At 36.9% G+C, this 12,024-nt stretch overlaps 1 protein-coding gene across 1 annotated transcript in view; it reads right to left on the reverse strand.

Annotated features, from left to right (window-relative positions):
• Positions 1–12,024, reverse strand: part of LOC136029535 (uncharacterized) — a 327,964-nt gene that overhangs the window by 72,647 nt on the left and 243,293 nt on the right. The window contains exons 17-18 of the mRNA XM_065708005.1: positions 11,158–11,399; positions 2,902–3,060 (exon numbers count right to left, since the gene is read on the reverse strand). Coding sequence (XP_065564077.1) covers positions 11,385–11,399 — 15 coding nt within the window. The 3' untranslated portion in view covers positions 2,902–3,060; positions 11,158–11,384. The remainder of the gene's footprint in view (positions 1–2,901; positions 3,061–11,157; positions 11,400–12,024) is intronic.

The following is a 12,024-nucleotide window of genomic DNA, read 5'->3' on the forward strand; positions in this document are numbered from 1 at the left end:
ACTTCCTAGCATATATCACGTCGCAGTTAAGAGCCTCCCATTCACGTATATTCATAACAGAGGCTGTTCAAAATCGAACCTGGATCACGTGATCTCTTCCAGTTCCAGCTTAATATCATCGATTGTCAGTGTGGACGAAGAGAAGATTGACGACGATCACCTTATTCTTAGCTGTAATTTGTCCTGTGAGCTATCTGGCAAAATACTTTCGGCTCAGCCGAAGTGGCATATGAAGTTGAATTGGGATCGTGCTAATGTCCCACTATACCTTGATACGCTAACTGCTTTACTCTCGACCATAAAAGTGCCATATCACCTGCTGCAAACGTCAGTTTCCTCGCCTTCAAGTACAGTTGACCTAAATTTCTATTATTGTCAAATCGTCCATTGCCTTAAATCAGCTTCCAAAGCTGCAGTGCCTGTGGATAAAGTTAGGATTGGTACAAGAAAGCCTAATTGGAACGTTGATCCTGAAGTAAAACGTGCTAAGCAAAAAGCCAAATTTTGACTACGTATGTGGATATCATGTGACCGACCATCTTCCGGAGCTGTTTTCTCTGTGAAACAAAAGTGTAAACTTGAATATAAGGCCAGTTTGAAGAGGGCACGCTTGAATGCATGGCCAGGCCCCACCGATAAGGCCTCCTGGAATAAGGTTATTAATAGTGAGAAATGTTCCCCATCTACCCTATCTTGTCTCCAGCTAGCTAATTTTGTTGATCATTATAAGCGTGTGTTCAGTGTATTTAATAGTTTTCTTCAGTCTTTTTATTATAAGTTGCTTAAACCGCTTTTACCATACCGTCTCCTGCAGGCTCATGTCCAGCCTGTAGCAATATCTGAAATTCGCCGGGCTTTAAGAAAAATTAAGCATTCAAATAGCCTTGATGGTGACGGCCTTTCTTACCGATTTTTTGCTTATGATTGTCCTGCTCTACTTAACCATTTACAAATATTTTTCCAGTCTTGCTTAGCACAGTCGCTTGTTCCTGATAGTTTCCTTTGTGGCCGTGTAACGTCTATTCAAAAGCGAGGCAAGGGCTCTACATCATGTATGAATTATCGTCCCATTACAGTATCGTGTTTCTTAAATAAGTTGCTTGAACATCTGTTACTACCAGAAATTGAGTCGAATTGTGATTTTACGCCTTTTCAATTTGGTTTTCGGAAAAGTTTCGGTTGCTCCCATGCACATCATGTTTTAAGCTGACTCATGAAAGATGCCGTAAAAGCAAAAATGTCTTTATACTGTCTTACTGTTGATATTTCTGGAGCTTTCGACAATATTGTGCACTCTCAGGCTCTATTTTCCCTTGCGTCTTCAGGTGTTAATCCTTCCGTACTAAGTTTATTGTCTTCTTGGTATTCAAAGTCTAAAATTCATCTTACCTGGAATGGCCAAATATCTGACCCGGTAAAAATTAATAAGGGAGTTCGGCAAGGTGCCGTATTGTCTCCTAGTATATCTAAATGCGTGCTTGCATCGTGCCTGCGTCCCCTTAGAAGTTCTGTTTTTTACGGTAATACTGGTTTGTCTTCTATTGCATATGCAGATGACGTTCTTCTTGTTGCCCGGACTCGCCGTGGATTGCTTTCTAATTTTACTATATTAACCAATGAACTATCTAAGATTGGACTGTCAGTTAATGCGTCTAAATGCGAGTTTATTTGTTTTAATAGCCCTTATGCGGTCGCTCCATTCGTTACTGGGACTGCAGTTCTACCATGTTCTTCTTTAGTTAGTTGGCTTGGTCTGTGATTCGGCCCAACACTTTCCGCTACCTGTTCATCCCTAGTGAATCAAGCCGTGAAAAACCTACGCGTCGCTTACGGAAAAATATCCCCAAACAAAAGCCGTTACAACCGCAACAGTTTGTGCATGATTTATAACGCTTATTGCGCCCCTGTGCTTTTGTTTTTATCAGGCATGGCTCATCTGTTTCGTAAGAAAGATCGACATACTCTACGTACGGCTTATTCCAGATATTGCAAATTCCTCCTCCGGCTTCCTAGATGACACCGAAACAAAAAAATAATTGCTCGATTTGGTTTAGTAGATGTGCCTTCTCGGATTCGGTCTTCCAGTGATGATTTATGTAAAAAGACTGTCAACTTTATTCACGTTTATGACCCTCTGCAGCCTTTTTTCCATATTGATACTGGTTGATTAATCCATATTGTCTTTTGTTAGTTTGAATTTTGTATTTCTTCGCTGTTTATCGTATTTGTTTTTGTTTATTTATTTATAATACTCCGTACTTTGTGTTTTTTATACTTTACGGGTAATAAAGTTCATTCATTCATTCATTATCAAGAAAAACCTACCTTGAGATACAGGATGTGAACCAGAATATCAAGCTTCTTTTCGGCATCGATCATTTTGAAACCAATGAGTGTTTTCATTACATCATTGACTGTTTTTTCATCAATTTGAATTTATGTTTCAAAATAAGGCAAAGAAAAACCTACCTTGACATACAGGATGTGAACCAGAACATCAAGCTTCTTTTCGGCATCGATCATTTTGAAACCAATGAGTGTTTTCATTACATCATTGACTGTGCTTTCATCAATTTGAATTTATGTTTCAAAATAAGGCAAAGAAAAACCTACCTTGACATACAGGATGTGAACCAGAACATCAAGCTTCTTTTCGGCATCGATAATTTTGAAACCAATGAGTGTTTTCATTACATCATTGACTGTTTTTTCATCAATTTGAATTTATGTTTCAAAATAAGGCAAAGAAAAACCTACCTTGACATACAGGATGTGAACCAGAACATCAAGCTTCTTTTCGGCATCGATCATTTTGAAACCAATGAGTGTTTTCATTACATCATTGACTGTTTTTTCATCAATTTGAATTTATGTTTCAAAATAAGGCAAAGAAAAACCTACCTTGACATACAGGATGTGAACCAGAACATCAAGCTTTTTTTCGGCATCGATCATTTTGAAACCAATGAGTGTTTTCATTACATCATTGACTGTTTTTTTAGGATGGTCATGCATAAGTGTTTCCAATTTCAGTTTCTGTGCAATAGCTATCTCAAAATTCTGTAATTAAGAGACATATCAACAAGAATGTTCAAGGCTATACACTGAATTAACACACTTAGACATGAAGGACAAGGCTAAAACAGTTTTGTGACAGCCCTGTATACAGGCAAATCAAATACAAAACGACTGTAAAGAAAACGAATAAATACAAACTACGGTTTAGATATACCCGTATCTTGTTATATAAAGATAGATTTCAACAATTTTAGTTTAATAATAATAATTAATTTGACTTGTAAATTTTGGTGCATAAATCCTTTTTTTGTAGATTTAGACTCAGTAGAGGACTGCATAAGATAAGCAATAACTAACTGTGAAGGCTAATTATATTAACTGTAACTGTGAACATTTAATTAATAGCTACAAAATTGTCGACTTTAATAATAAATTTGATAACTCAAATAACAATTGCAAGAAGTAGTTGTGGTTCCCTGGTTGGACACTAAAACGCCTTAAGAAAGTACAAGATTGAAAAAAATAGACCGGAAACCAACAATTTTTCTTTATGCACATGGACATCATTTGATTTCTGGTCTTGAACACATCCCCGTCTGCTCAAAGTTAGTACCAAACAAGACAGGAAGAGTCAAGTAACATGAATTGCTGAAAATGACTGATAAAACATTCAAGTGTTACTTGAAACTCTTTCGAGCTAATTAAATAACAAAAGAAGTTTTTTAACTGCAAGTAAGGAGCGACATTAAAACTGAAAACAAACCGAAATGATTCTGTATATGAAAGGGGTTGTCCCCTCCGCAACACCTGCTCTTTGCGCTAAAGTTTGACTCTTTGTCACAACTCTACTTTTTAAAACAATAAAAAAAACTTTAGCGTAAAGAGAGAGAGGCGTTGTGGAGGGGGAGAACCCCTTTCATATACGGAATAATTTCTGTTCGTTTTAAGTTTTAATGTCACTCCTTACTTGGAGTTTAAAAAAACTAGTTTTTTTTTAATTTAATTTCTGAACGTTTTTGAATTAATGCATGTTGTGATTTTGGTTCACTGCACATGAATAATTAAAACTATATTTGCATATTATTGTTTTTTTTGCTACATGACTTTCTACTAGTTTTTATCAGACGATTTTGATAAAAAAGAGGTGGAGGAGAAGGCCTAGTTACCCTCCAATTGTCGGTTACTTAAAAATGCAACTAGATTTTTTAATTTTTAGTACGAACGTTTTTGTTAGTAATAAACATACGTACCTTATGAGTCAACTTACTTAACTAACTTCTATATTTGTGTATTTTTATGGCATATATGAGGGGGTTTGCCCCCTCGTCAATACCTCACTCTTTACACTAAAGCTTGAATTTTATAACAAATCTTTAAGAATGACCCCTGAATCACAAAGGTCGTAGAATAAATAGTTGAAATTACTAAAAATAAAGGTATTTTGGAGGAGACGAACCCCCTTATATACATAATATCTTATGTTTTTTTTTAAGTTTTAATGCTACTCATTACTTCCAGTCGAAAAAAAAATATTTTTTCATTGTTTTTTTTTTTTAATAATGCTAGAAAATCCTGCACCCCCTTCATGGAAATTCTCTTCCCTCATGATAAATTCCTCCATGGAAAGATACTCCCAGTTAACCTCCTCTCCCCGACCCACCCCCACTCTAATGCAAAAAAGTCCCCCTGAAAACGTCTGTACATTTCATAATAACCATTACTATATGTAAAAAATGGTCAAAGTTAGTAACTTGCAGCCCCTCCCCCGGGGACTGTGGGGGATTAATTCGTCCTCACAGACATATTTATTAGGTTTTCGATTAAGCTCAACAGAAAGGCTATCCCAGAATTATGATCTGGTGACTTTGGGGAAAAAATGTGCGTGGGAGGGGGCTTAGGTACCCTTCAATTTTTTTGGTCACTTAAAAAGGGGCACTATAACTTTTAATTTCCGTTAAAATGAGCCCTCACGCGACATTCTAGGCAAAATTCCACATTTTTGTAGATAGGAGCTTGAAACTTCTATAGTAGGGTTCTCTGATACGCTGAATCTGATGGTGCGATTTTCGTTAAGATTCTATTTATGTTATGTTATAGAAGTGAACCATTTATTAAATTCTATTCAACAAATCTTAGAAGATTATTCACATTTTCTTTTTGAATCCTCTCTTCCTTCTTAATAGTGTTTTTTTTTTGTCAACATAAAACATGAACTATAATACTAATGGAACGGTTGTTCGTTCCCAGAGGCGGACAGGACCGGGGGCATGGGGGCAATTTGCCCCCTGGACCGTTCGGTTTTGGGCCGGTCGTTTATATTTTTTTTTCTACGTACAAGTGTGCAGTCGACATAATATTCAATAATAAAATCCGCTTGACATTATTTTGGCTGTGTTATTGCAGGCCTACGTACAGATTTAGGGTAGATATCAGCATCCTGCCCGAGGAAGACAAGAATGCTGCTATTAAAAGGATCTTTCCTTGGTTGAAATCTGAAAAATATAACCCACAGGTTGTCACTTAACTCAGAAGTTGGATTCTTGTTTGTTTCGGTTACAAGTGTATGCCCGGTTCGGTTACAGGCTAGTAGGAGAGACGGTACACAGCCTTATGGAGCATCAAGGTGTTCTAATGGAAAGTTTTAAATAATAAATTTATCTTATTTTCCGAAGTAAAAGGATTTTAACTTAGAAAAATTGCAAAATTTCGGCTATCGTGTTCACCAGTTTTAAACTTTTAAGAAGATGGACGACTTGATTGATGAAAAAGTTGAGACACTGAAGCGAAGAAAAAAAACTTTCCGACAATAATACCGTTTATACGGACAACTAAGGTCAGTAAAGTTTTTGCCATTTTTTTTTCTTGTGGGAAAGGATTCGAAGTTTTTTAAAGTTGGTCTTAGATTCTAAGCATTTTTTCGCAGGACTGTCACTGTTAATGACTTGGTGGCAGATTTTGAAATAAAAAATCCTGTCAATCTATTGAGGCTGCTTCCATTATATCATTTCTATTGGCACGGTTATTGTTGTTGTTGGTACGTTATTGTTGCCTCCATTTAACTTTTAAGTTTTTATGTTTTTTTTTCAGTCTTAGAAGATTACGCCTGGCCACGCGACGCCTAAAAAGGCAGCATTGTTTTTTCTTCAGCCATTTTTTTTTTAGGTTTTGCTTTCATAAAACCAAAGGCCAATGATTGGATCGTATTCTTTCACAATCCTTGGATTGGGGCAAAACCCTGTCCGATCATTAAACATAGACAAAACCTGATTTTGTTGGCGGATGGTCTAAAAGTGAATTTGAACCGAGATTTAGTGTTCTGGCTTCAGCGCCATGCAACTTTTTACAGAAGTCTAGAGAACTTCATCCTACCTTGGCTTCTTGTGTGCCTGGGTGTTCTTGTGCTTATGTTCCATTTTTTTGACCACATTGAAGAAGCAAACAACATCAAACCAGTTTCGTTAGAGGGTGAGCCAACACCATCAAATATTGTGATGCTTTCCGGACCAGTGGAACCAGTAGTGGAGGAATCTACGTCATTTCTGAACCAAACTAGAAGTGATGAGTTGGACGCAAGGCTAGCTGATGGTGAACCAATTTTGCCAGTAAGCGTGTTTATTTCCTACTCTTTACTGCCGAATTCGATACTAGCCGAGAAATTAAATTTCACGAGGTCACATCCGTTCCAGCCTACACGGCATCTAATAGAAAAACCTAGCTTTGACTTGGCTTCGATTCAATACAGGAAACTTACCCCTGGTTCCGTCTCACGATCCTGGGTTACTCTTGAAAATAGAGAACAGAAAGTAAAATCAATTCTTTGCAGCATATGTATCGCATTTTCCAACGAAAAGTTGCAGTTTGTTGCTGGGTTCACCAATTTTATGCATGCCCATAGGAATATCGAGGAACATGAAAATTTGAAAGGTCACATCGCACAAGCATATACCCTGCAGCTCAAGCATACGCTCAAGCATACGCTCAAGCTGAAAATTGCCGATACATTTGATGGTACATAAACAGCACTTTGGCGAGTAAACGGAGAGACCAGATCATAAAAAACATTAAAGAACTGAATCTCGTTTTCGAGGTCATGAAGCTGCTGGGGAGACAAGGATCACCTTTTAGAGCACACGGCGACCAGGAGAGGCTTGAGCTTCTAACAATCCCGGGTATAAACCTTATAAAAAAAACATCCCAAAATAGGTACAGCAACCAAATGGACAAAACTCGGGACGCTGGGGCCATGGACCAGACTTCTATCGTTTAAGACATGTGAAAGACTAAGAAATTCTCGAACGGTTCTTTGATGTGGCACCCGTCCAAGATTCATTCAGCATGGGTATGAACAATCTTCTACTAGCCAAGATCAAAGAGCATGGACGTAAATACGAAAATATTGTTGGGGAATCGTTTGACGGTGCTTCTAACAAGAGGGGTGAATTTAACGGACTACGTACCCACATTAAAAACCGCTTTCCAGAATCGGTTTACATCTGGTGCTAAAGTGTGTTCTAAACCTTTGTATCGTTGATTATTGCAATGCAGCAGAGGCAAGATATCAGTTCGGCACCATGAATAGAATTTCATGTTTCTTTGCTGAGTCACACAAACAAATGGGCCTGGGGCGATAATAAGTAGAGAACACAAAGGAAGGACAGTCGAAGTTGAAAAGGTCACATAAAATCGGTGAAACTTGTCGGTGGGCAAAAGAGAAGTCACTTCTTAGGTATTTTCCTTTACTTCGATGCTGTGCATGTATTGTCTTCAGTGGAGAACAGCAGTTCTTTCGACTCAAAAGCTTCATACGAAGCCGACTCACTAATGAGTAAGCTTACGGAGTACAGAACAATTCTAACCGTTCACTGTTTCTTGATGTATTTGAAGTCATTGGCCCTCATTAATGGAATCTCCAGACAAAACGATTGGGTTAACGGCCTGGAACATAGTTTATGAAGCAAGAAAGGATCTAGAGAGCATTTCCTTCGAAGCGTCAAAGAAAACGCCTCCAAGTTCGTGTCAAAAATCCAGGACCTTCTAGAGATTACTTCATTGGACCTTGAAATTAGCTCAGAGGTACCAGCTTGATGCGTTTCCAAGAAAAAGTACATGCCGGGAGAAATGGCAAGATTCTCAACCTGAAGATCCAGGACAGCAATTTCGAGTCGAAGTGTTCTGGTTAGTAATTGAACATATAACAACCCGTCAGAGAAAACGATTTTCAGACAACGAACAGCTTATTTCCAACATATGTTTCTTGAGGCCCATCACATTTAGCTTCGTGTGTCGAGGTGAAATGCCTGAGTCGGCCCCTCGAAACTTTACATAGATAGAGAAAGTTTCTTTTGACAAGCTGAGGTCAGAAGGGAAAAGAGTTGCCTCAGTTTACGACGAAATTATTAGCATGGGTCTTATAAACAGCCAGAATAACCCTGGTGCAGAATATGAGGATGGATTAGAATTTGAAGCTGAATGTGCAGGGCTGATGTGCGACATTTAAGTTACTTGCATTCATGCAACAACTGCACAATATTTGCATATCGGCTGCTATTAAGGCTCAATCTATGCTCATCAGTCTACCCTTCTGTCGTTCTGACCAAAGAATATCTGCTGATACTTTCATTTTTTAGTCCTGTTATTTTGTGTTATATCTGATCAAAATATATATATTTGTGTTCTGATGGAAAGTTGAAAATATCTCAGTGGTGTGAAACATCCTTATGAAAAGGACAAATACAGTGAATGCTCTTTTGCCCGGATTTCCATGATGCGGGAAGAAAGCTGAAAATTTTGTACAGCTAAAAATACGATGTTACAACCTGAATGTGAGAACCTAATCAACAGTAAAATCAAAACAAGTAATCAAACCTAATCAAAACAGTAAAAAACTTTAGCGTAAAGAGCGGGGCATTGAGGAGGAAAAGCCCCATTCATATACAGAGTAATTTCTGCTCGTTTTAAGTTTTAATGTCACTCCTTACTTTCAGTTAAAAAACTTGTTATTTTTATTTAATTTCTGAACGTTTTTGAATTAATGCATGTTTTGATTTTGGCTCTCCTCCTATAAATAATTAAAACAGCATATTAATTTTTTTTGGCTAAATGGCTTTCTCATAGTTTTAATCGAAAGATTTTGAGAAAAAAGGAGCGGGGAAGGAGGCCTCGTTGCCCTCCAATTTTTTGATTATTTAAAAAGGCAACTAGAACTTTTAATTTTTTACGAACGTTTTCACTAGTAAAAAATATACATAAATAACGGATTAACTTGCGTAACAAACTTCTATATTCGTATGTTTTTATTACGTGTATGGAGGGGTTCACCCCCTCGTCAATACCTCGCTCTTTAAATTAAAGCTGAAATTTTGTCCCAATTCCTTAAGAATGACCCCTGAATCACAAAGGCCCTAGAATAAATGGTTGAAATTACTAAAACTGCTTTAGCATAAAGAGCGAGGTATTACGAGAAAGTGAACCCATCATATGCGTCATAATTTCTGTTCGTTTAAAATTTTAATGCTGCTCCTTACTTTCAGTTGAAAAACTTTTATATTTATTTTTTCATTGTTTTTTTAAATAATGCTAGAAAATCCTGTGCCCCTTCATTGAAATTCTCTTCCCCCATGACAAATTCCTCCATAGAAAGATCCTTCCACGTAACCCCCCTCTCAACTTCTCCCCACCCCCAAATCAAAAAAATCCCCCTGAAAACGTCTGTGAGCTTCCCAATAACCATTACTATATGTAAACATTAGTCAAAGTTTGTAACTTGCAGCCCCTCCCACGGGGATTGTGAGGGAGTAAGTCGTCCCCAAGGACATAGTTATTAGGTTTTTCGACTATGGTGAATAAAATGGCTATCTCAGAATTTTGGTTCGGTGACTTTGGGGAATAAAATGAGCTTGGGAGGGGGCCTAGGCGCCCTCCAATTTTCTGGTCACTTAAAAAGGGCACTAGAGCTTTTAATTCCCGTTAGAATGAGCCCTCTTGTTACTAGGACCAATGGGTCGATACGATCACCAATGGGAAAAAGAAAAAAAAAACAACAAAAAACAAACAAACAAATAAACACGCACCCGTGATCGGTTTTCTGGCAAAAATAAGAATATCCACATTTTTGTAGATAGGAGCTTGAAACTTCTACAGTGTTCTCTGATACACTGAATGCGATGTTGTGATTTTCGTTAAGATTCTATGACTTCAAAGGGGTGTTCCTCCTATTTTCTAAAATAAGGCAAATTTTCTCTGGCTCGTAACTTTTGATGGGTAAAAATAAACTTGATGAAACTTATATATTTAAAATCAGCATTAAAATGCGATTCTTTTGATGTAACTATTGGTATCAAATTTCCATTTTTAGAGTTTCGGTTACTATTGAGCCGGGTCGCTCCTTACTACAGTTCGTTACCACGAACTATTTGAAATGTAGAGGCAGACTATATAAGCCTTGAAATAAACTTAGGAGTCAAATTTTCAGTAGCCACTCTGCGCACTAGCAAAAAAGCAGTGAATCTGCTTGGGTGACAATCAAACATAAATTAATATTGTTATCTGAATAATTTGAACCCAAGTGTTACTGTGTAATTTAAATTTGTAATTTTACCTCAAATTGTGAGCCAGATATTTTCCAAAATTTATTCTGTTATTGCCAAAACAAAATAGTAACAAAAAAAAATTTCTAATAACTGTGGGTGATAAAGCAATTGTAAGTTAAATGAATGAAATATAAACACAGTCAGATGTGTAAATTCTGATTTTAAAAGTAATTTGTTACATTTCTTCTTTTTAATCCTTGGGTATGGTAATCAATGTTTATTTTGAGGCCAATCTAAACCGGGCAGTTAGACAGGTAGATAAAAATGCTGATAAAATTACAAATTTGCCCACTTTAGCCCCATCTAAACCTTGATGTTCACAAACGGTCAAGTTTTCTGATGAAAACAGTGAATGTCAACTATTCGGCACATTTTTCAGATGAAAATACAAAAAAGCCCCACAAGTCAGGGCCTTAGAAATATTTTCTTTGACAAAAAATTTTCGGGTTATCAAAAAAGAAAGATCCTTAATATTTATGGAAAAGGAATTATTTCACTGTTGCAGGTGATACCACAATGCTACCTAAATTAACTAGAGAACATGTACTACCTTGACTTTTGTCTGGTACAAACTACTAGCCCTGATGTCACTCTTTGACAAGGCAGATTTAGTTGGAACAATCCCACTCTTAGATGCACTGGTCCTAATACTTGAAAGATTGAGGACTTCTTCTTCATTCAGCACTGATTCTTTGAGGTGAGGAATTTTAAGACAACTTTCATCAATATTCTCTCCTTGGCCTTGTCTCTCTGATTTTAAGAATCGATTCGGAGTATTTATCTCATGGTTATCTATAGTCAAGAAACAAACAACAAGGATATGTATTAAAAATACAATACTATGTGAAAGTAAAATCAATTAAAAAAATCACAATTTACGAAGACAAGAAAAGGTACCACCAGCTCTTCATTATAACCTTTTGGTTCTTCATTGTTTCACCAAACTTAACACTGGGATTCGATGAGTCAAAATAAAAAATCTGATTCTGATGGACTAATTTTGGTTCTCGAAAGCTCGAGAAAGCAGGAGAAAAGTAATTATTACTCTAACGACCTACAGTTTTCGCATACGGCTGTCTTGTTGCTACCATTCACATTACGAGCTATCACAGAACTATACAGGATTTTTCTTCAAAAGAGGGGAGGTTTACAAAAAACTTGAAAAAAGGCACAAAAATGTGGTTTTAAGCATTGTAATATTTCTTACGAGTCAGACAAACATTTCAGAGGGGTTCAAACCAACTAACCCCTCCCTTGAATACTGACTTACAAGCTAAACTTATTTTAGATATCTCGCTTGATGTTATAAAGTTGTATTTTTAGATTAAGGTACGAATTAGTTTTATTGAATAGTTTTTTTGATTTTTAGTTCAACTGTTTTCTTAATTAACAGCACTTTGGGTATAACAATCCCATG

The sequence above is a fragment of the Artemia franciscana genome, chromosome 7 (assembly GCF_032884065.1).
Source record: "Artemia franciscana chromosome 7, ASM3288406v1, whole genome shotgun sequence".
Lineage (NCBI taxonomy): Eukaryota > Metazoa > Arthropoda > Branchiopoda > Anostraca > Artemiidae > Artemia > Artemia franciscana.